This window comes from Euleptes europaea, chromosome 21, assembly GCF_029931775.1.
Source record: "Euleptes europaea isolate rEulEur1 chromosome 21, rEulEur1.hap1, whole genome shotgun sequence".
In the NCBI taxonomy this organism is placed as follows: domain Eukaryota; kingdom Metazoa; phylum Chordata; class Lepidosauria; order Squamata; family Sphaerodactylidae; genus Euleptes; species Euleptes europaea.
The window spans coordinates 12,824,260-12,847,100 of record NC_079332.1 but is presented as its reverse complement, the minus strand read 5'-3'; the positions used below and the strand labels follow the sequence as shown (position 1 = coordinate 12,847,100).

The 22,841-nt window shown below is 52.6% G+C and overlaps 1 protein-coding gene across 1 annotated transcript; it reads left to right on the top strand.

Annotated features, from left to right (window-relative positions):
* The first annotated feature begins 8,475 nt into the window (after nucleotides 1-8,475).
* On the top strand, nucleotides 8,476-21,940 carry NPTX2 (neuronal pentraxin 2). The gene is made up of 5 exons (XM_056866150.1): nucleotides 8,476-8,880; nucleotides 17,429-17,645; nucleotides 19,126-19,370; nucleotides 21,116-21,295; nucleotides 21,713-21,940. Exons 1-5 carry the CDS (start codon nucleotides 8,476-8,478, stop codon nucleotides 21,938-21,940), a joined length of 1,275 nt encoding a protein of 424 aa, XP_056722128.1.
* The last annotated feature ends 901 nt before the right edge of the window (nucleotides 21,941-22,841 follow it).

The following is a 22,841-nucleotide window of genomic DNA, read 5'->3' as shown; positions in this document are numbered from 1 at the left end:
AGTGTGGCGTAGTGGTTAAGAGCGGTGGTTTGGAGCAGTGGACTCTAATCTGGAGAACTGGATTTGTTTCCCCACTCCTACACCCGAAGCCAGCTGGGCGACCTTGGGCTAGTCACAGCTCTCTCAGCCACGCCTACCTCACAGGGTGTCTGTTGTGGGGAGGGGAAGGTGACTGTGAGCTGGTTTGATTCTCCCTTAAGTGGTAGAGAAAGTCGGCATATAAAAACCATCTCCTCCTCCTCCTCCTCCTCCTCCTCCTCCTCCTCCTCCTCCTCCTTCTTCTTCTCCTCCTTCTTCTTCTTCTTCTTCTTCTTCTTCTTCTTCTTCTTCTTCTTCTTCTGTTGCTGCTGCTGCTGCTGCTGCTGCTGCTGCTGCTGCCACCAGTTCATTGCAGGCTGGCTTAGTGAGGATTTCAGATTGTAACACTCAGCTATCTATTAGTTAAATTTCACACTCGGGCCTTAAAAATCCACGTTCCCGTGTTCCCATGTCCGTTCCAGCTTTCACGGGTTTGTGACAATCCTGTTGACAAAGGGCGCGGTTTTGCCAGAAGCTGCCTGGGCTAAACCTGGGAAGTGTGAAAATCATCAGCCAAATGAAATGCACGACATATCGGCAGCGAATCTCTTCCTTGCCTGGCATCTTCTCTCTCCCCCACCCCGGTTGGCGCGGGCTCCGGCAGTCAACTGGGGGTTTCAATCAAAACCAACAAGCAGGATTTCTCTTGCCTCCCAGAGAGCCGCTCAAACAATCAGCCATATTTTCGCACGCCTCACAAATTCATTTAGACCCCTGTCCAGACTGAACAAGCCACGGACGCGCTGTTTTGTAATAGCATGGGGTTCTGCGTGGTTCTGTGTGTGGGTTCCCCCTCCCCTTGCCCAAAGACAATTTCAAGAATGAAACAGCAAGGTCTTAAATTGGGAAAAATAACAGCCAACCGTGGAAAGTTCTCTCCCCACCCCATTTTGATGTACTCCCCCCCCCCCCGAGTTGGACAAAATTATTTTAGTTAGATGTCTGTTCCCTATTGGGTAGAGATTTTAACCTTTTCTCGGGCCCAGATCAAACATGGTAGCAGCAGGATTGGCGTCCAACATTATTTTAAAATAGCTGTTTTTAAGAAAAGCAAGAAGTGTTGGTTTTTATATGCCGATTTCCTCTACGTAGAATCACAGAGTTGGAAGGGACCGCCAGGGTCATCTAGTCCAACCCCCTGCACAATGCAGGAATTTCACAACTACCTCCCCTCCACACACCCCAGTGACCCCTACCCCATGCCCCCAAGATGGATACCTTTTAAAGGCGAATCCTGCCGGCTTACAATGGCTTTCCCCTCCCCGCACCTTGTGAGGTAGGTGGGGCTGAGAGAGCTCAAAGAGAACTGTGACTGGCCCAAAGTCACCCAAGCAGGCTTCATGGGGAGGAGGGGGGAAACCGACCCGTTTGTCCAGATGAGAGTCCGCCGCTCCTGTGGAGGAGGGGGGAATCGAACCCGGTTCTCCAGATTAGAGTCCGTCGCTCGTCACCACTACACCACGCTTAACCAAGTGCATGGTAGATGAGATCTCTCCCCTTTTCGATGAGTACATTATGAACGGCAAGGCCTGAAGCCGGGTTTCAGGCCCCAAAGCCACATTGGTTTTGTGGTAACAATGAGATATACTTGGTAAAGGATGAAGCATTGCTTGTGGTTCATGCAAAATAAGTGCCCTTTGCAGGGGTGGTGGTGGAAATAATGTTCCTGACTTAAATCGTGAAGAAGTGGTTCCCCCCCCTTTCTTTCCTGGAGAGGGACTCGACTCCAGCGAGAACCAGATTGCTAACATTTCCCCTTTTGCATTGCTCAAAATGTCTGTTTACAGACTGTAAACCAGGGGTGTCGAACTCATTTGTTACAAGGGCCGGAGATGACATAAATGTCACTTGGTTGGGCCATGCCTTGCCAGCCAAGGTCGGGACTGGGGGGAGTTGGTTTTCATACGCCGACTTTCTCCACCTTTGAAGGAGAATCCAACAATCCCCTTCCCTTCCTCTCCCCACAACAGGCACTTTGTGAGGTAGGTGGGGCTGAGAGAGTTCGGAGAGAGCTGTGACTAGCCCAAGGTCACCCAGCTGGCTTCATGTAGAGGAGTGTGAAGGTAGTAGAACTAAGAAGAAGAGTTGGTTTTTATATGCCAACTTTCTCTACCACTTAAGGGAGACTCAAACCGGCTTACTATCACCTTCCCTTCCCCACAACAAACACTCGGTGAGGTAGGTGGGGCTGAGAGAGCTCTAACAGAGCTGTGACTTGCCCAAGGTCACCCAGCTGGCTTCATGTGTAGGCGCGGGGAAACACATCCAGTTCTCCAGATTAAAGTCCGCCGCTCCAAACCACCGCTCTTACCCACTACACCCCGCTGGCTCTAGTTGTTAGTACATTTACTAATAGTATCAGGGGAGCATCCACAACTTTACAGCCGTGCGGCTAAGAACCGGCACTAGGCCTTATGAAAGGTGCATCAGAGACAGACAAATGACATCCCCTCGCCCGCCGACGCCGCTTCCAAAGAGAGCGGCGTCCTTTTGAAGGCAGCCGAAATTGTCAGCCTGAAATTAAAAATTAAAAAAACCCCAGAGAAGCAGGGAATCTGCCAGCCAGCCCTTTGGGGGAGGAAACTGTCAAATCCTCCCTCGACCGCCTCTACAAAAACTCTCTTTTTAGAATCTGTTTATTGCATCGTGAAATAGATGGCGGGCTTTCACGAACCTGCTCCCCTTCCCTATTGCGAGCGAAGGGCTGGTTTTCTTGTCGGGCGCCGCTATTAAAACAGCCCAAATAAGTAATAATGAAACGGGCTGGAAGACAATTCTGGTGCTTTTACCACCTCCTTTTCGACGGGTGTCAAAGGCTCTGTTTGTTTTTAGGGATTCCCCCCCTCGCCCTCCCCAGTCCAATAAACAATTGATGCATGCTACTTGCAGAAAATTAAGATTTATATACTCATAAGTGTTCTACTTTGCTCCAGTACAAGACATACAGGAGTAATGAAGTGAAATGCAAATTTCTTTTGAGTGACCATGATCCTAAAATTACGGCTACCGTGGCTGAATTTCTTACAGGAGTTCTTAAAGAACAGGAAAAGTTTTATTAACCCGACTTGTAACTTATATGTATTGCCCTTTGGAGGTATATTGTTTTTTTTTTCTCTCTCTGTCTTTTGGCATGCCAATAAAGGTTAATGAAATGAAATGAAATACTCATAAGTGTTAAGTGAGCATGGGGAAGACACACGAGGTCGGAGGCGGGGTTCCAACAGCAACCGCTTTATTAGGTGGACAGGAACCGAACTAAAATACAGTGCCCAGACCCCTGCTTATATGGCCACCTGGCCACCTGCGGCCATTCCCCCCACGACCTTGATTTTGGGGGAACCCCAGTAACCAATGGGAGCATATAGTTCAGGAGCCTCGGGGAACTCCAAGCTGCCCAGGGTTTCCCCTGATGCAATTACACGGAGCTTTCTTCTTGATTCAGTCACACGTGCACACATGCGCACATAACAATAAGCACCCACTTAGACATAGTCGTTGAGTTTATATAGATTGGAATTGTTTGGAACAGGAAATTTAATCTAGGCATAACATTCATTTTTAGTACCGCTGTACGGCCCAGCCATGAAATTTGTAATCTAGTCCATCTTCGAAGATCTTCTATTTTCCCCCAAACTGTTTTAAAATTTAAGTCAAAAAGTGTATCTGAACCCACAGGTATCTTAACACCCAAGTATTTCCCGTTCGAGCGGGTTTTTTTTTTTAACGCGTATTAATCTCGCTGAAATGCTCGATGGAAGTAGGCAGTTGGTTTGGGGTTTTGTTTTTGTACGGAGGAGCAAAATTGGAACGGTTCTGAAGACGGTTGGCAGCTAATATTAGACGGCCGACCTGCCTTTGGTCACGTTCTCGCCCTCGCGAACCGGCGTGCCGCGTCTCATAGGCTCCGAGTACGAATTCCCTGCAACTGTATTGACCTTTCCTGTCAAAGAGAAAGACATGGGTCTTTAATACCCAACCACACTTTGGTCCGAGCGCACGTCCTCTGCGTTAGCGGGATGAGGGCAGGCGAACGGATCTCGTTCCTGGGACGTCACAGCCCCGCTGTACACCGCATCGCTCCGGCCGCACCTGGAGTCCTGTGTGCAGTTCTGGATGATCGGGGGGCCGGAGCCAAGCCAGGGGCCTGGAGGGGTGGACTCTGATCTGGAGAACCGGGTTTGATTCCCCGCTCCTCCACATGAGCGGCGGAGGCTAATCTGGTGAACTGGATTTGTTTCCCCACTCCTCCACATGAAGCCAGCTGGGTGACCTTGGGCTAGTCACAGTTCTATTAAGAGCTCTCTCAGCCCCACCTACCTCACAGGGTGTCTGTTGTGGGGAGGGGAAGGGAAGGTGATTGTAAACTGGTTTGAGCCTCCCTTCAGTGGTAGAAAAAGTCGGCATATAAAAATCTTCTTCTTCTTCTTCTTCTTCTTCTTCATCTTCTTCATCTTCTTCTTCTTCTTCTTCGAAAGACTTGGGAATGTCCAGTCTGGAGAAGAGGAGGTTGAGGGGGGACGGGATTGCTCTCTTGAAGTATCTGACGGGGTGTCACTTAGAGGAGGGTAGGGAGCTGTTCCTGTTGGCAGCAGAGGAGAGGACACGCAAGAATGGGTATAAATTACGGGTGGAAAGGTACCAGCTGGATATTAGGAAGAATTTTTTTACAGGAAGAGTAGTTCAGCAGTAGAATTGGCTGCCTCGGGAGGTGGTGAGCTCCCCCTCACTGGCAGTCATTAGGCAGAACCTGGAGAAACACTTGTCAGGGATGCTCTAGGCTGATCCTGCATTAAGCAGGGGGTTGGACTAGATGGCCTCTATGGACCCTTCCAACTCTATGATTCTATGACTCTATGATTCTGAGGCTTAGCATTTACCTCTCCTTACTCCCCTGTGTTGGAACTTGCAAGCCTGGGCTGGAAGAGTTAAATCAGAAAACCAACGGTGCCAAAATAAATAAATAAATATTTTTTTTGAAAAAAACCCACCTGCTGCCAAATTAATCTCCAGGGATTGCAAGCACACATTTTGGAACTCGTACGCCTGTCCAGCAGAGACAGGTTCAGCTTTTCATTCGCATATTCGTGATTTTAATCATTTGTAAGCTTGTTAATCTGTGGATTTTCTGCCATGGAAACTCACTGGGTGACCTTGGGGCCAGCCATGCTCCCTCAGCCTCAGCTACCTCACAGGGTGGTTGTTGTTGTTTTTTAAAATACTTTTTATTAACATTTTCAAATTTAACATAGACATACGCATGCCCATTCATGTACAGATTGGGCTTTTTCCAGGGAAACTAATTAGCAATTTTAAATAATAGTATACATCACATCAGGGTTGTTGTGAGAATAAAAAGGAGGGGAGGGGAATGAGGTAAGCCCTTTGCATCCCTACTGGGGAGGAAAGCAGGGTATACATGAAATAAATACATAATAGTAGTTTCATAACCTGTGGGCTGGGCTTCCAACTTATGTAACGTTCTGCCTATAGGCTTAAAACCTGCTTTGGTGATCTCCCATCCAAGTACTAACTAGGGCCAACCCTGCTTAACTTCCAAGAGCAGATGAGATCAGCCTAGCCTGAGCCCTCCAGGTCAAACTAGAGACTCACTGAGTGGCTTGCCATTGCCTGCCTCTCTATCACAACACTGGACTTCCCTCACCATCTCCCTTCCAAGGATTAACCAGGGCTGACCTTGCTTAGCTTCCATGATCTGATGAGATCAGGCTAGCCTGGGTCATCCAGGCCAGGGCAAGAGATGAACAGAGGTGGTCTGCATTGCCTGCTTCTGCGTAGCAACTCTGAACTTCCTTTGGTGGCCTCCCAACCAGGTACTAACCAGAGCCAACCCTACTTAACTTCCAAGATCTGATGAGGGGAGGCTAGCCTGGGCCATCCAGGCCAGGGCAGAGAAGCCCCTTTCCTACCTTCTGTTAAAAAAAAGTTGCTGCAGGGTTAGAAGAAGACGAAGAGTTGGTTTTTATATGCCAACTTTCTCTACCACTTAAGGAAGAATCAAACCGGCTGACAATCGCCTTCCCTTTTCCTCCCCGCAAAGGACACCTTGGGAGGTGGGTGGGGCTGAGAGAGGTGTGACTAGCCCAAGGTCACCCAGCTGGCTTCGTGTGTAGGAGTGGGGAAACAAATCCAGTTCACCAGATTAGCCTCCGCCGCTCATGTGGAGGAGCGGGGGATCAAACCCGGTTCTACAGATCAGAGTCCACCGCTCCAAACCGCCGCTCTTAACCACTACACCACACTGGGTTACTAGAACTACTTTTTAAGAAAGGGGGTGATGTTCCGTTCTAAGGGGGCTAGAGGATTTTGATTTTTCTCTTTACTATCAGACAGTCAACTAGTTTACTTAAGGCTCACATACACATGAACACATGGAGCTGCCTTATACTGAATCAGACCCTGGGTCCATCAAAGTCAGTACTGTCTACTCAGACCGGCAGCGGCTCTCAAAGGTCTCAGGCAGAGGTCTTTCCCATCACCTACCTGCCTAGTCCCTTTACCTGGAGATGCGGTGGACTATGATCTGGAGAACCAGGTTCGAGTCCCCACTCCTCCACATGAGCGGCGGAGGCTCATCTGGTGAACGGGGTTTGCTTCTCCAGTCCTACACACGAAGCCACCTTGGGCTAGTCACAGCTCTCCTAGCCCCACGACCTGACAGGGTGTCTGTTGTGGGGAGGGGAAGGTGATGGTAAGCCGGTTCGATTCTCCCTGAAGTGGTAGAGAAAGTCGGGATATAAAAACCAATTCTTCTTCTTCTTCTTCTTCTTCTTCTTCTTCTTCTTCTTCTTCTTCTTCTTCTTCTTCTTCTTCTTCTTCTTCTTCTTCTTCTAAATTAAGGCATACAAAACAACAACAACAACAAAATAATAACTAAAAATTGTGGTGGTGTCCCAATCGGCCAAATGGTCACCTAGCGACCATTAACATCATTTTGAAGGATCAGCTCCCTTGAACCCGGGACCTGCCGCATGCTAAGCAGATGCTCTTCTACTGAGCCATAGCTCTACATGATTAAAAAAAAAAAAAAAGACTTTAATATTATCACAGGAAGAGCCACGGGAAAATCAGTAGGGGTCCTAGTTGAAACCCCTCCCCAAAATCTCCCCAAATCAGTAGAGATCCTAGTTGAAACCCCTCCCCCAAATCTCCCCAAATCAGTAGGGATCCTAGTTGAAACCCCTCCCCCAAATCTCCCCAAATCAGTAGGGATCCTAGTTGAAACCCCTCCCCCAAATCTCCCCAAATCAGCAGAGATCCTAGTCGAAACCCCTCCCCCAAATCTCCCCAAATCAGTAGGGATCCTAGTCGAAACCCCTCCCCAAAATCTCCCCAAATCAGTAGGGATCCTAGTCGAAACCCCTCCCCCAAATCTCCCCAAATCAGTAGGGATCCTAGTTGAAACCCCTCCCCAAAATCTCCCCAAATCAGTAGGGATCCTAGTTGAAACCCCTCCCCCAAATCTCCCCAAATCAGTAGGGATCCTAGTTGAAACCCCTCCCCCAAATCTCCCCAAATCAGCAGAGATCCTAGTCGAAACCCCTCCCCCAAATCTCCCCAAATCAGTAGGGATCCTAGTCGAAACCCCTCCCCAAAATCTCCCCAAATCAGTAGGGATCCTAGTTGAAACCCCTCCCCAAAATCTCCCCAAATCAGTAGGGATCCTAGTTGAAACTCCTCCCCAAAATCTCCCCAAATCAGTAGGGATCCTAGTTGAAACCCCTCCCCCAAATCTCCCCAAATCAGCAGAGATCCTAGTCGAAACCCCTCCCCCAAATCTCCCCAAATCAGCAGAGATCCTAGTCGAAACCCCTCCCCCAAATCTCCCCAAATCAGTAGGGATCCTAGTTGAAACCCCTCCCCAAAATCTCCCCAAATCAGTAGGGATCCTAGTTGAAACCCCTCCCCAAAATCTCCCCAAATCAGTAGGGATCCTAGTTGAGACTCCACCCCAAAATCTCCAGGAACATCCCGCCCGGGAGTTGGCAACCTCCCAGGCGGGCGAGCGGCGCACGGACCTGCTCCTCCGCGCGCGCGCCTCGGCTCCCCTTTTCGTACTTCCCCCCCGGCGGGCCCTCCGGCCAATGAGGAGGCGTCTTGGGGGTCGGGGGCGGGCCGGCGACCAATCAGGGCCCGGCCCGGCCCCTCCCGGCTCTCCCCCCCCTTCCCGGGCTCAAGCCTTTTAAGGACGCGCCGAGCGGGGCGGCGAGGCTGAACGCGGCGGAAGAGGGCTTGTCCGACGGACGCTTTGCAAGCGGTTGGGGGAGCGCAGCAGCCCCCCTGCTTCTGGGGCGGGGGGGTTTCACGCCCCCCTCCGCCCTCGGGCCCCGATCCAGCCCCATGCCCGTCCCCCCGTCCGCCCAGTGACCCCCCCCAGGCATGCTGGCCGTCCTGGCCGGGCTGGCTTTCGCCCGGTGGGGGGCGGCGGCGGCCCCGGAGCCCCCCCCGGGGGGCCGCTTCGTCTGCACCCCGCTGCCCCCGGACGCCGCCTGCCCGCCGCCCCCCGCGCCGCCCCCCGAGGAGGAGCTGCAGGCCGCCGTCCTCCGCCTGCGGGAGACCCTCCTGGCCCAGAAGGAGACCCTCGGCCGGCAGCGGGACGCCATCCAGGAGCTGACCGCCAAGCTGGGCCGCTGCGAGGCCGGCCCCGACGGCAGGGGGGGCGCCGGGAGGAAGGAGGGCAAGGGCAAGGACACCATGGGCGACCTGCCCCGCGACCCCGCCCGCCTGGTCGACCAGCTCAGCCGCACCACCCAGGCCCTCAAGGACCGCCTGGAGAACCTGGAGGTGAGGCCAAGGCGCGGGCTGAACGAGGGGGGCAGGTCCAGAGTTGGGGGTAGCCTAGCCGTCCCCAGCCTTTTGCCTTCGAGAACTGGAGCTGGCCATGGGGCTGAACGAGGGGGGCAGGTCCAGAGTTGGGGGTAGCCTAGCCGTCCTTTCGAGAACTGGAGGGGAGGACGGAGGAGCTGGCCATGGGGCTGAACGAGGGGGGCAGGTCCAGAGTTGGGGGTAGCCTAGCCGTCCCCAGCCTTTTGCCTTCGAGAACTGGAGCTGGCCATGGGGCTGAACGAGGGGGGCAGGTCCAGAGTTGGGGGTAGCCTAGCCGTCCCTTCGAGAACTGGAGGGGAGGACGGGGGAGCTGGCCATGGGGCTGAACGAGGGGGGCAGGTCCAGAGTTGGGGGTAGCCTAGCCGTCCCTTCGAGAACTGGAGGGGAGGACGGGGGAGCTGGCCATGGGGCTGAACGAGGGGGGCAGGTCCAGAGTTGGGGGTAGCCTAGCCGTCCCTTCGAGAACTGGAGGGGAGGACGGAGGAGCTGGCCATGGGGCTGAACGCGGGGGGGGGCAGGTCCAGAGTTGGGGGTAGCCTAGCCGTCCCTTCGAGAACTGGAGGGGAGGACGGAGGAGCTGGCCATGGGGCTGAACGCGGGGGGGGGCAGGTCCAGAGTTGGGGGTAGCCTAGCCGTCCCTTCGAGAACTGGAGGGGAGGACAGGGGAGCTGGCCATGGGGCTGAACGAGGGGGGGCAGGTCCAGAGTTGGGGGTAGTCTAGCCGTCCCCAACCTTTCAGGCAGGGTGACCCGCCTTCGAGAACTGGAGGGGAGCCCGGAGGAGCTGGCCATGGGCTGAACGAGGGGGGGGGCAGGTCCAGAGTTGGGGGTAGCCTAGCTGTCCCCAACCTTTCAGGCAGGGCGACCCACCAGATGGACCTGGAGGCAAGGCCGTGGGAGCTGCCCTCGGTGCTAAAACCAGCCCTGGGACCAAGGGGGTCCGAGTCCAGCGTTGGGGGGAGCCTAGCCGTCCCCCGCCTTTTGGGCAGGGCGACCCCCCCCCTTAAAGAAGAAGAAGAAGAGTTGGTTTTTATATGCCAACTTTCTCTATCATTTAAGGGAGGCTCAAACCGGCTTACACCCACCTTCCCCTCCCCACAACAGACACCCTGGGAGGTGGGTGGGGCTGAGAGAGCTGTGACTAGCCCAAGGTCACCCGGCTGGCTTCGTGTGGAGGAGTGGGGAAGCAAACCCAGTTCACTAGATTAGCCTCCGCCGCTCATTGTGGAGGAGTGGGGAATCGAACCCGGCTCTCCGGACCGGAGTCCACAGCTCCAAACCACTGCTCTTAACCACTACGCCACGCTGGCTCCACCCTTGGCCCCAGGGCTGGAAGGGAGGCCCGGGGAACTGTCCCTGGTGCTGAACGAGGGCAGGCAGGTCCCGAGTTGGGGGGAGCCCAGCCGTCCCCAACCTTTTGGGCAGGGCGACCCGCCAGAAGGACCTGGAGGGGAGGCTGGAGGAGCTGGCCAGGGTGCTGAAACTGACCCCGGGACCAGGGAGGTCCGAGTCCAGCGTTGGGGGTAGCCTAGCCTAGTGGTTCCCGACCTTCTAGGCAGGTGACCCACTAGAAGGACCTGGAGGGAGGGCAGAGGAGCTGTCCCCAGCGCTGAAAACGGCCCTGGGATGGGGGGGGGGGTCCAGAGTTGGGGGGTAGTCTAGCGGTCCCCAACCATTTGGGGATACATAAACACATATGGGAACGCATGGAGCTGCCTTAAACTGAATCAGACCCATGGTCCATCAAAGTCAGTATGGTCTACTCAGACCGGCAGCCGCTCTCCAGGGTCTCAGGCAGGGGTCTTTCCCATCACCTCCTTGCCCGGTCCCTTTAACTGGAGATGCCGGGGACTGAACCTGGGACCTTTTGCTTGCCAAGCAGTTGCTCTACCACTGAGGTTGGGGGAACTGTCCCTAGTGCTGAAGCCGGCTCTGGGACCAAAAGGGAGGCAGAGTCCAGAGTTGGGGGTAGCGTAGCCTAGTGGTATTCACCCTTTTGAGGAGGCTGACCCACCAGAAGGGGAGGGGAGGCCGGAGGAACTGTCCCTGGTGCCGAAACCGGCCCTGGGAACGCACTGGGGTTTGAGTCCAGAGTTGGGGGTAATCTAGCCTAGTGGTTCCCAACCTTTTGGGCAGGGTGACCTACCAGAAGGATCTGGAGGCGAGGCCGGGGGAGCTATCCCTGCCTTGGGATCGAGGGAGGAGGCCGAGTCCGGATTTGGGGAGCCAGCGGTTCCGAACCGTTTGGGCTGTGTGACCCGCCGGTCCACATTCACTTGGGGCTGTCACTCAAGAAAACCAGCACCCCAAATCTGCAGAACCGTAAAAACCTGGGACCCCCCCTTCACTGGCTCCCCCCCCAGCTTAGGGGTCGGGACCCACAGGTTGGGACAGGCTAGTTTAAGCATCCTGGTGGATGCCCCGCCTGAAAAAAGCAAACTGATATATTGTCCCCTCTTTGGGACCCGACCCGGACACATGAGCACGAAAAACGGTTGCCACAAGATGTAAAAGATCTGGGACGTTTCCATGCGAAGCCTGAGTTTTGCGGGTATATGCAACATGTGTGGATACACACGGTCTCTGTCTGCCTGTCTGTATACCCCGTATACCTTCCTGAAATAATGAATTTGGTTATGAGCTCTAGACCGCAGCAGCTCTAGTTGCAATAAATCTGCCAGTCTCTAAGCTGCTGCAAGGTTCCTCCTTAAGATAGGAAGCGCTGAACGTGTGCTTAGAAAAAGAGGGGTCCGTCTTTAAAACTTTATTCCCAGTGGGGAATGTCTTGGTCACCGCACACGCCGGCGGGTGCGACTGAAAGAAAAAAAAAGTGGGGGGGTGGTGGGTGCGAACAGCGCAGCAGCCCGTTGACTCGCCCGACCGGACCTGTGGACGTTGCTGAAATGTGCTTGCTTTGAGCATTGTGGACGGCGACAGCGCCGCCTCTGCTCTGCCTAGCGTGGTGATAAATCAGTCGCGAGGATTAGTTGTGACAGCCGGGTCAGGAAATGGGACTCGGCAACACCGCCCCGCCGCCCTGACCGGGATGGCCTGGCCTGATCTTCTCAGAGCTCAGAAGCTGAGAGCCAGCGTGGTGCAGTGGTTAAGAGCGGTGGTTTGGAGCAGTGGAGTCTAATCTGGAGAGCAGGGTCGGATTCCCCACTCCTCCACATGAGCAGCGGACGCGAATCTGGTGAACCGGGTTGGTTTCCCCACTCTTACACATGAAGCCAGCTGGGTGATCTTGGGCGAGTCACACTCTCTCTCAGCCCCACCTACCTCACAGGGTGTCTGCTGTGGGGAGGGGAAGGGAAAGTGATTGTAAACCGGTTTGATTCTCTCTTAAGTGGCAGAGAAAGTCGGCATATAAAAACCAACTCTTCTTCTTCTTGTTGTTGTTCTTCTTGTTGTTGTTCTTCTTCTTGTTCTTGTTCTTCTTCTTGTTCTTCTTGTTCTTCTTGTTCTTGTTCTTCTTGTTCTTCTTCTTGTTCTTCGGATTTTACACACACCGATGCTCTCACCAGAAGTGGCCAGACCCCACAAATGCAGCTCTACAATTTCTTTTCTTCTTTTTGAGAGGGGTGGAGGAAATAAGCTGTTTTCCACATCAAGAGCATCATGCCAGATATCTTGGTTTCCTGTCTGCTGAGTTAACGTCGTTACTCCTGATTCTATTACTAGGTTTTCAGCCTTCGGGGGGGGGGGGTCCTTTGTTATATTCCCGCCTCTCTCCTTTCTGCCGTGCGTGCACGGACGCACGGCGCTTCTAGCCACCAATCTCTTCTTCTAGGCAGCTGTAGGCGCTTCACTCTCCCCGGGGGGGGGGGGACTTCTGTCACCCGCTAAATATAAATGTAATAGATCACCAAGGGTGCAATTAAAAGAGCTGAGGCCCAGTGGGATACGGGAATAAACAAGCCTGCTTTCCCGTAACCGCTATAGCGACATTCTCCTCGCCTTTTTTCGAAAGGCGGCTTGGGTTATGAGGGAAATGTGTTCCTGAAGTTCTCTGGGAAAAGGGACTCACCTCCGGGCGTAGGAGAGGATGAGTGTGAGACGCAAACTGGGCCCTGGAGACCGGGTTTGCAAACTCCGGCTTTTGGAGGAGCTATTCCTGTTGCATAGAATCCTAGAGTTGGAAGGGGCCATAGAGGCCATCTAGTCCAACCCCCTGCTTAATGCAGAACCAGCCTAGAGCATCCCTGACAAGTCTTTGTCCAGCCTCTGCTTAAAGACTGCCAGTGAGGGGGAGCTCACCTCCCTAGGTAGCCGATTCCACTGTCAAACAACTCTTACTGGAAAATCCCCCCCCATAACATCCAGCCGGTACCTTTCCGCCCCCAATTTAAACCCATTATTGAGAGTCCTATCCTCTGCTGCCAACAGGAACAGCTCTCTGCCCTCCTCTAAGTGACAGCCCTTCAAATTCTTAAAGAAAGCAATCGTGTCCCCTCTCAACCTCCTCTTCTCCACGCTAAACATTCCCAAATCCCTCAGCCTTTCCTTGTAGGGCTTGGTCTCCAGGCCCCCCCCCCCCCATCATCCTCTTCGCTCTCCTCTGCACCCGCTCCATTCTGTCCACATACTTGTTGAAGTGAGGCCTCCAGAACTGCACCCAATGCCTGACCAAACCGACATAGCCGATTTTGGCCTGGGGGGAAAGCTGCCGCCCCGAGTCGAGTTCGCAGACCCAGTTTCCGCGGTTCGTGCTCCCACGCCTCCCCACTGGCAACGTGAAAAGAACAGATGCGGCCTTCCAATAAAATGGACCAAGAGGGGATTTGCGGGTTTTATTTCCCCGGTTTGTGGTTTCCAAGGCTCCTTTTAATCCGTTCTAGAACGACGAGTACGGTTTGCGGGGTCGCGTCGACATCACAAACCATAAGGCCTCGGCATATGGGGCCGCGCACGAGCGTTCGCTTTAAAAGAATAAAGGGGTTTTGCAGAGAGACGGGATGGAGGTTAAGAATGAAGACGCACCACCTGATCAAGAAAAAAAAATGAATGGAAACCGAGGGAAGGTTTTAGCTATACCTCCTTGCGTCGAATGCCTACTAATGTATAATTATTTACAGCAGGAGACATTTCCTCTCTGCCTTCTCGGCAGACGGAGTGGAAAGCATTTTTATTTAGTAATCGATGCAAAAGGAATCAATCTGTTTGAAACGCCTCTTGGCAGAAGGTACAGCGTTGCCGCCGCGGACTGAGGAAATCTCACGCTGATAAAATATTGAAGATGACGCCTATTGAAGACAAGCAAATAATAAGGAGCTTTTTCCTACCAGTAAACACCCCCCCACCCGGTATTGTCGGTAATGTAGTGCGGTACATTTAGGAATCCTGGAGGTCTTCCTTCGTCGGCTGGAAAATATATAGATTTGCACGCTGGCGTATCTGACGAAGTGAGCTCTGACTCATGAAAGCTCCCAATGGAGTTATTCTTGAGAGACTTTTTTTTGGGGGTGGGGGTGATCAAAGTGGTCTGTTCTGATGTAATTGGTTCAATCGTTTCTTCAAGGGAGTCTATGTAGCACATAGTCGCAGCTCTCTTAGAGCTCTCTCAGCCCCACCTACCTCACAGGGTGTCTGTTGTGGGGAGGGGAAGGGAAGGCGATTGTAAGCTGGTTTGATTCTGCCTTAAGTGGTAGAGAAAGTCGGCATATAAAAGCCAGCTCTTCTTCATTTCAATGGGCCTAGACTGGAGTAACTCTCCTTAGGAATGTCAGTGATGTAATTTTATTGGGTCTTACCAGATATTAATTGTTGTTGGAGTCGGAGGAACAGCTGCCTGCCCTAGCACAAGTAAAGAAAGGAAATAATATTTGCTGGATGTAAGAAGCAGAGATGAACAACAGTTAGTGTGAAATTTTTGCTTGGAAACCATGGCACACAGGGTCTCAGACACTATGGTTTGACGAAACCACTTTAGGGTCAGGAAGCAATTTTCCTCCAGGCCAGATTGGCCAGGGATCCTGGAGGGGTTAAGAAGAACAGAATCAAATAGAATCATAGAGTTGGAAGGGACCACCAGGGTCATCTAGTCCAACCCCCTGCACAATGCAGGAACCTCACAACTACCTCCCCCCCCACGCCCCCAGTGACCCTCTACTCCATGCCCAGAAGATGGCCAAGATGCCCTGCCTCTCATGATCTGCCTAAGGTCATAGAATCAGCATTGCTGACAGATGGCCATCTAACCTCTTCTTCAAAACCTCCATGGAAGGAGAGCCCACCACCTCCCAACGAAGCCTCTTCCACTGTGGAACCATAAATCCTTTCGTCTTTTGAGGCGCCCCGAGACCCTCTTCTCATTTTGGCCGCGCCGACGTCTGCCTGCCTGAAATTCAGAATGGACCGAGCCCTGCTTTGGATCCGGCTATTTGTGGGTGGTTCAGTAAATTCTCCGTGCGTCTGTCCCCTGCCTTTAATCTGTTCTGGGCCCACTGAAGGGTTGATAAACGCGAACGTCTTCACGTAGAGAAGCGTGAGTAATGATGCTGTAGCAGCTCATTATGATGATGGTGATGATGATTTTTTTTTTTAAAAGCAGACGGTTGCTTCTGTATTCCCTTTGATTTCCCGTTTGCTCTTGCGGGAGCGGAGCGCCCCTTTCCGTCGGGCCTCGGATGCCATTTATTTCTTGGAAGGCTCTTGATGGGAAATGTAAATGCAGAAAAACTCAACCCCCTCTACTTCTGACAAGCCACGGAAAGCACCTCATTTAAAAATAAAAAAACTGTCAGGGGGAAGCCTTCATGACCTAGTTTGTTGGTTGACGGGCTCTCATTGCAATATTTGAATTTATTTATTGCAGTATTTGAATGCAGCTGTTTGGATGTATCGCCTTGGCTGAGGCTGAGCTTGTAAGATTCACAGCGCTCGTTTCTCGACCGTGCCCCCTTTAGATCATCGGCCACGCACCTGCGAAGGCTGGCTTTTTGTCTAAATGCTTCTGGCTACCCAGTCCACCGGGGAAAAAATGCAGACCTTGGCCAACCCCCTGTTGCCCTATGTAGAAAATAAAAATCTGTGCTAGTTTCTGGGCACAATCAAAGGCATATGCTTCAGACAGAAAGCCTTACCTCTTATAAATAATGCTTTTTACCCCATAGCAGATTTCCTGCTGAGGTTTGGGGCTGCCCTGAACCATTTGGCTCCATCAGACCATATTCTTGAGCTCGGCCCCGTCTTTGTGGGGTGCCCCTTCCATCCGACGCTGGTCCAAAGCCGTCTTCAGAAAGAAGGCGAACGCTCGATTTAGTCTGGCCGTTTTTTCCGGGCGTCAAAGCAGGATTGGTGCTGAGAGCCCTTGAGACTGGCGGAGATTGGAGTTTGGTTTCATAATGGCTTTCTAAACGGGAATTGCAAGTGTCAGGAGCCACCTCCTTTTTCCTTGTGCCAAAGAAAGATGAACAGCGTGGCTTTGATACACACAGTAATTGGTTTGCCTTTTTTTCCTTAATGGATTTTGCTAAAATGGCCAGTTGTTGTTGTTATTAATCGGTTAGCCTATAAAATGGACTTTCCTTCCCCCCCCCCCCCCATTCACCATACTTTGCAAAGGGGGCCGTGGCTCGGTGGTACAGCATCTGCGCAGAAGGTCCCAGGTTCAAGCCCCAGCACCTCCAGTTAAAGGGATTGGGTGGTAGCTGACGTGAAAGACCTCCGCCTGAGACCCTACAGAGCGGCTGCTGGTCAGCGTAGACAATACTGACCTTGATGGATCAAGGATCTGACTCAGTGGCAGTGGTCATGCCTTCATGTTGGGGAGGGCTGCGGCTCAGTGGCAGAGCATATCCTTGGCATGCAGAAGGCCCCAGGTTTGATCCCCAGCATCTCTGGTTAAAAGGACCAGGCAGGAGGTGATGGGAAAGACCTCTGCCTGAGACCCTGGAGAGCTGCTGCCAGTCTGAGTAGACAACGCTGAACTTGATGGGCCAAGGGTCTGATTTAGGAAAGGGAGCTTCATGTATTCATGTGTGTTCAGAGAGTCCTCAGGGCGGCAGCTACGGTTCCCATTCTAACTATGGATATGTACTCCAAAGGCAACTTCTCAGGCCTTACACCCAGTGTGGTGTAGTACTTAAGAGTGGTGGTTTAGAGCGGTGGACTCTGATCTGGAGAACCGGGTTGGATTCCCCACTCCTCCACATGAGCGGCAGACGCTAATCTGGTGAACTGGATTTGTTTCCCCACTCCTCCGCATGAAGCCAGCTGGGTGACCTTGGGCTAGTCACACTCTTTCAGCCCCACCCACCTCCCAGGTGTCTGTTGTGGGGAGGGGGTTTGATGCTGCTGCTTCTTCTTCTTTTCTTCTTCTTCTTCTTTTCTTCTTCTTCTTCTTTTCTTCTTCTTCTTCTTTTCTTCTTCTTCTTCTCTTCTTCTTCTTCTTCCACTAAGCCATTGCTGAATGTTTTAATAGGAAGTTGCTTAACCGTGTTTAATGAACTGCAATTGTCACGGCTAGCAACGCTTTCCGGTTTTGTTTCCCCCCTCACCTCTTAAAGCATCAACTCCGTGCCAACGTGTCCTACGCCGCTCTGCCTCTCGATCTCCGGGAGATGCTTCAAAAGAGACTCGGAGATCTGGAGCGTCAGCTTCTCAGCAAGGTGGCGGAACTGGAGAACGAGAAGTCTCTTCTTCATAATGAGACGTCCACCCATCGGCAAAGGACCGAGGCTGCTTTGAACGCGCTGCTGGAAAGGGTTTCTGAGCTGGAGAGAGGTAACCGTGAAGGCTGGTTTGCCAGTGTGACATAGTGGTTAAGAGTGGTGGACTCTAATCTGGAGATCTGGGTTCAATTCCCCACTCCTCCACATGAGTGGAAGACTCTAATCTGGAGAACCGGGTTGATTTCCCCACTCCTCCTTATGAAATCAACTGGGTGACCTTGGGCTAGTCACAGTTCTCTCCAAACTCTCTCAGACCCACAAAGTTAGGGTTGCCAAGTCCCTCTTCGCCACCGGTGGGAGGTTTTTGGGGTGGAGCCTGAAGAGGGTGGGGTTTGGGGAGGGACTTCAATGCCGTAGAGTCCAATTGCCAAAGCGGCCATTTTCTCCAGGTGTACTGATATCTATCGGCTGGAGATCAGTTGTAATAGCAGGAGATCTCCTGCCAACACATGGAGGTAGGCAACCCTACACAAAGTGTCTGTTGTGGGGAGACGAAGGGAAGGAGATTGTGAGCCAGTTTGATTCTCCTTAAAAGGTAGAGAAAATCGGCATATAAAAACCAGCTCTTCTTCCTCCGATAGTAGAGAGAATAATGACCAGTATCCCTTTTAACTAGCAGCCATGAATACCCCTCTCCTCCATGAACATGTCCACTCCCCCTTTCAAGCCTTCTAAGTTGGCAGCTCCTACTACGTCCTGGGGCAGGGAGTTCCACAATTTAACAATTCCCCCTGCCCCCGCCGGCTTCGAGATGATGAGCCGGGATTTTCATTTTGGGTTATTGTTGAGTAGACAATTGTGAGGGGTGAATTTATCCCTGTTTCCAATGGACAACCCCTCCTGCGGATTATGCGTGCAGCCACCACGGGGTGGGGACACTCCTAATCCTAAGTATTTAATCAGACACTTCGATTTAATTGCTGAGAAACCACACGCCGGTCTCAACTTCATGCTTCGGTATGCCGTGCATTGGTAGCTCGGGGCGGCGCAACGCAAAATCCTTCCGCGTAATCATTTTTACGGTCACACCGAATTGTTTAAATATAGAGTTTCCATAAATTATATTTATGGGGTTTGCCAGTCTGGACAATGGCTTGTCCCGATAAATTAATGGCCGTGCTTTCTCACATGTGCAAACGCAGGCCTTTTGTGAAGGTTAAACCGTAGCCTACATCCACAGCATACGTATCTGAACATAGTGAAGTTTTTTTTCTGGAGGAAAGAGGACAGAATTTCCTTGAAATCAAGCATTCAAATTGCTTATGCTTTTCTGGAGATTTTTACCTCCCCCCCCCCCCCATGGGGACTAAAACACCTTACATTGTTCTCTCTTCCATTTTATCCACACAGCAACCCTGCATGGTAGGGTTAGCCTGAGAGCGTGCGACTGGCCCAAGGTCCCCTAGTAAGCTTCCATGGCAGAGGTGGGACTCGAACCTGGGTCTCCCAGATCCTCATCGGACCCTTTAATGCCTACACCATGCCAGCTGTGTCATTAACCACGTTGTTTCCCCGTTGGGGCTTTGCCTTAGGTACCAGCGCCTTCAAGTCGCCGGACGAATTTAAAGTCTCGCTCCCGCTTCGCACCAATTACTTGTACGGGAAGGTGAAGAAGACACTGCCGGAGCTGTATGCTTTCACCGTGTGCTTGTGGCTGAAATCGAGCGCCTCGCCCGGGATCGGGACCCCCTTCTCGTACGCCGTCCCCGGCCAGGCGAACGAAGTGGTGTTGATAGAATGGGGGAATAACCCCATCGAACTGCTGATTAACGACAAGGTGAGGACGGGCTTCCTTCCCCCCCCCAAATCCGCTATACAGGGCCGCTGATAATTTAGTACCGCCTTGCAGGGCTGTTGTGAAGGATGACAACTAGAGGAAGTGGGTGGAGCGCTTTGAAAGGGCTCCTTTCTTTTCGGAGACGCAGAGGTGAGCTGGGGGTACAAAGCCATCTTGCACAGTTCAGATGAACCCATGAAGCTGCCTTCTACAGATCCAGACCCTTGGTCCATCAAAGTCAGTATTTGTCTACTCAGACCGGTAGCGGCTCTCCAGGGTCTCAGGCAGGGGTCTTTCCCATCACCTACTTGCCTAGTCCCTCTAACTGGAGATGCCGGGGATTGAACCTGGGACCTTCTGCATGCCAAGCAGATGCTCTGCCACTGAGCCACGGCTCCCTCCCAGTTGCCGGGTTTGATTCTGCTTTTTAGAAATGATATCAAAGGTCTTTTTCTTTGGCCATCAAGTCACAGTCAATTTTTGGCGATCCCGTGGGGTTTGGAAGGCAAGAGTCGTTCAAAGATGGTTGGCCATTACCTACCTCTGCATAGCGACAGCCAGTATGGTGTAGAGGTTAGGAATGGTAGACTCTGATCAGGAGAACCGGGTTTGATTCCCCACTCCTCCACACGAGCGGCAGAGTAATCTGGTGGACTGGATTCGATTCCCCGCTCCTCCACATGAAGCCAGCTGGCTGACCTTGGGCCTTTCACAGTTCTCACCAAACTCTCTCAGCCCCACCGACCTCACAAGGAGTCGGTTGTGGGAGAAGAAGGGAAGGCGATTGTAAGATGCGTTGAGACCCCTTAAAGGTAGAGAAAAGCGGGGTATACAAATCCAGCTTGTTGGACAACGTCCACTAACTAGGCCCCATTTGCAAGGATCAGATTCTGACCTTTTCCTCCTGAAGTTTAGGCTGACAGTTAGATCTGTTTTGGAGTTACTTTCATTACAACGGGACTTCCTCGGCTCAGCTGTTTTAAAATTGGGCTGTAAGTCACTCCTCTATCGACCGGGGCGGTTAAACTGTCCTGTTAAAAATGTGGCCCAAGCCAGCTTCCGTCAGAAGGAGAGGGGGACGTAAACGGATGCTGACGCGGTGCAATCGAGCCATAAACAACTACGCCCCGGGAGGGTAGTAAGTGGGTTGCTAAGAGACTTGCACACGATTCAGAAGGCGAGGCGGGTTTGTCCTGTACTCGCGCGAGGCTTAATTGCACTCTGGACCCAGGATCTGATTTTAATCCTGGGTCCTCACCTGGAGCAGGTGCCCTTAATTTCCCAGTAAGGAGTAGCACTCTGCACATGTTCAGAAGCCATGGTTTAATTCTGTTTTATAATCCCAACTTGCGCATGGAAACGGTAAAGAGACTCCCGTGTGCTGCGTTGTCTGCATTCAGATGTCATAGCAAAGCATGGTCTGTTTGGGATCGCCTCCTTACATACATGAACACACATGAAGCTGCCTTATACTAAATCAGACCCTTGGTCCATCGGCAGCGGCTCTCCAGGGTCTCAGGCAGGGGTCTTTCCCTACTCGCCCGGTCCCTTTAACTGGAGATGCCAGGGATTGAACTAGGACCCTTCTGCATGCCAAGCAGGGGCTTTACACTGAGCCACAGTTGTGCGCAATGGGTAGAGGGAGGGGAGACAGTGAATGCAAACACAGCAAACTCAAGAGTTGGTATAAAAGCCAACTCTTCCACCTCCTCCTCCTCCTCCTTATTCTTCCTCCTCCTGCCCAGGTCGCTCAGCTGCCCCTCTTCATCAGCGACGGGAAGTGGCACCACATCTGCGTGACGTGGACGACTCGGGACGGCATGTGGGAAGCTTTTCAGGATGGAGAGAAACTGGGAACCGGGGACAACTTGGCTCCTTGGCACCCCATTAAGCCGGGAGGGGTCCTGATCCTCGGTCAAGAGCAGGTACGGGAGCAATAATCACCAGTTACCTTCTGAGCCCCAAAGCATCAGAAACCGCTACTGGGTTGGGCCCAGTTCCAGGAATGGAACTTTCCCGCCCTAAGTGGTCTCCGAGCCCCGTGGCGCAGAGGGGTCAGTTGCAGTCCTGCAGTCCAAGCTCTGCTCCCGACCCGAGTTCGATCCAGCGGAAGACGGTTTCAGGTCGCCGGCTTGAGGTCGACTCCACCTTCCCCCCCTTCCGAGGTTGGTAAAACGAGTCCCAGCTTGCTGGGGGTAAAGTGTAGACCAGGGGTGTCAAATTCAATTGTCGCGAGAACCGGTATGACATACATGCCACTTGGTTAGGCCGGGTCTGACCGAACCATCCTCTTTAACTCAATCAGTGAAACTAACCTGAATTTATTTTTTCCTTCCTCGCAGGACACCGTCGGAGGACGGTTTGACGCGACTCAAGCCTTCGTCGGCGAGATGAGCCAGTTCAATATCTGGGACAGGGTCTTGAAGCCCGAAGACATCATGAATATCGCGAACTGTTCGGCCAACATGCCCGGGAACATCATACCGTGGGTCGACAACAACGTCGACGTGTTCGGCGGCGCGGCGAAGTGGCCCGTGGAGACGTGTGAAGAGCGCCTGCTCGATCTATAGCCAGTGACCGTTTCTCCGTTTCAAGTGCCCTGTTTTTATCGAGACAATCTCTCGTGGGCGCCGGGGCGCCTGTCCTCCTGAATCACTCCCCTGAACGGGCGTCGTTCTAACAACCATTTAGTACGCTGCCAGGTGCGAAAATACACGTTGTTTGCGTTCCGCTGGGGACGGCTCTCCTGGTCCTGCGGAAGCCGTCGGGAGGTGCGCAAGATTGAACCAACGCGCATGCTCCGATGCTGGAGGTCATGCCAGAGGGCTTTAGGGGGGGCCCCCGCAAATGTAAATCTTGGGGTTATTTTCACACCTGGGGACGACTCCCGAGCGTGACTCCTGGCTTCGGTTTGCCGTTGGTGCCGTAGTTCATACCCCTGTGTTTAATCCCCGTCCATCGATAGAATGGATACCCTCATCCCATCAATGACACATGGTGGTGAGTCATGGGTGGAAGGGGTGTGGTCTAAGGTGGGAACACCATAAATTGTTAGTGGGTTAGAAAACCACCCCCTTTGGAGGCTATAAGTCGCCTGTATCACGAGCGTAGGATCCATAACCCAGTTTTTTTGCACCCTTGAATGATTTTTGCGGAGGCAGGGCATTTGGAAGACCCAGGGGGTACTGAAGTTAATCCACAGCCATCATTTTGTGGCTGGCTTCGCCTCCTGCGGCAGCCATATTGTGGCAGCCATTTTGTTGCTTCACCCACCGTGCCGTGTCAGAATTCGAAACATGTCCTCAGGCTCAAAAAGGTTGGGGACCCCTTCCCTAAACCCATTGATTTTAACAGATTTAGAAGGGTGTGATGCTGTTTAGGGACACTCCATTGAATGGGCCGTTCCCCACAGTGGCATCCTTTGTAGATTGAGCCCGTGCCAGGCTGCAAATAGAGGATCCAGTATTTCAA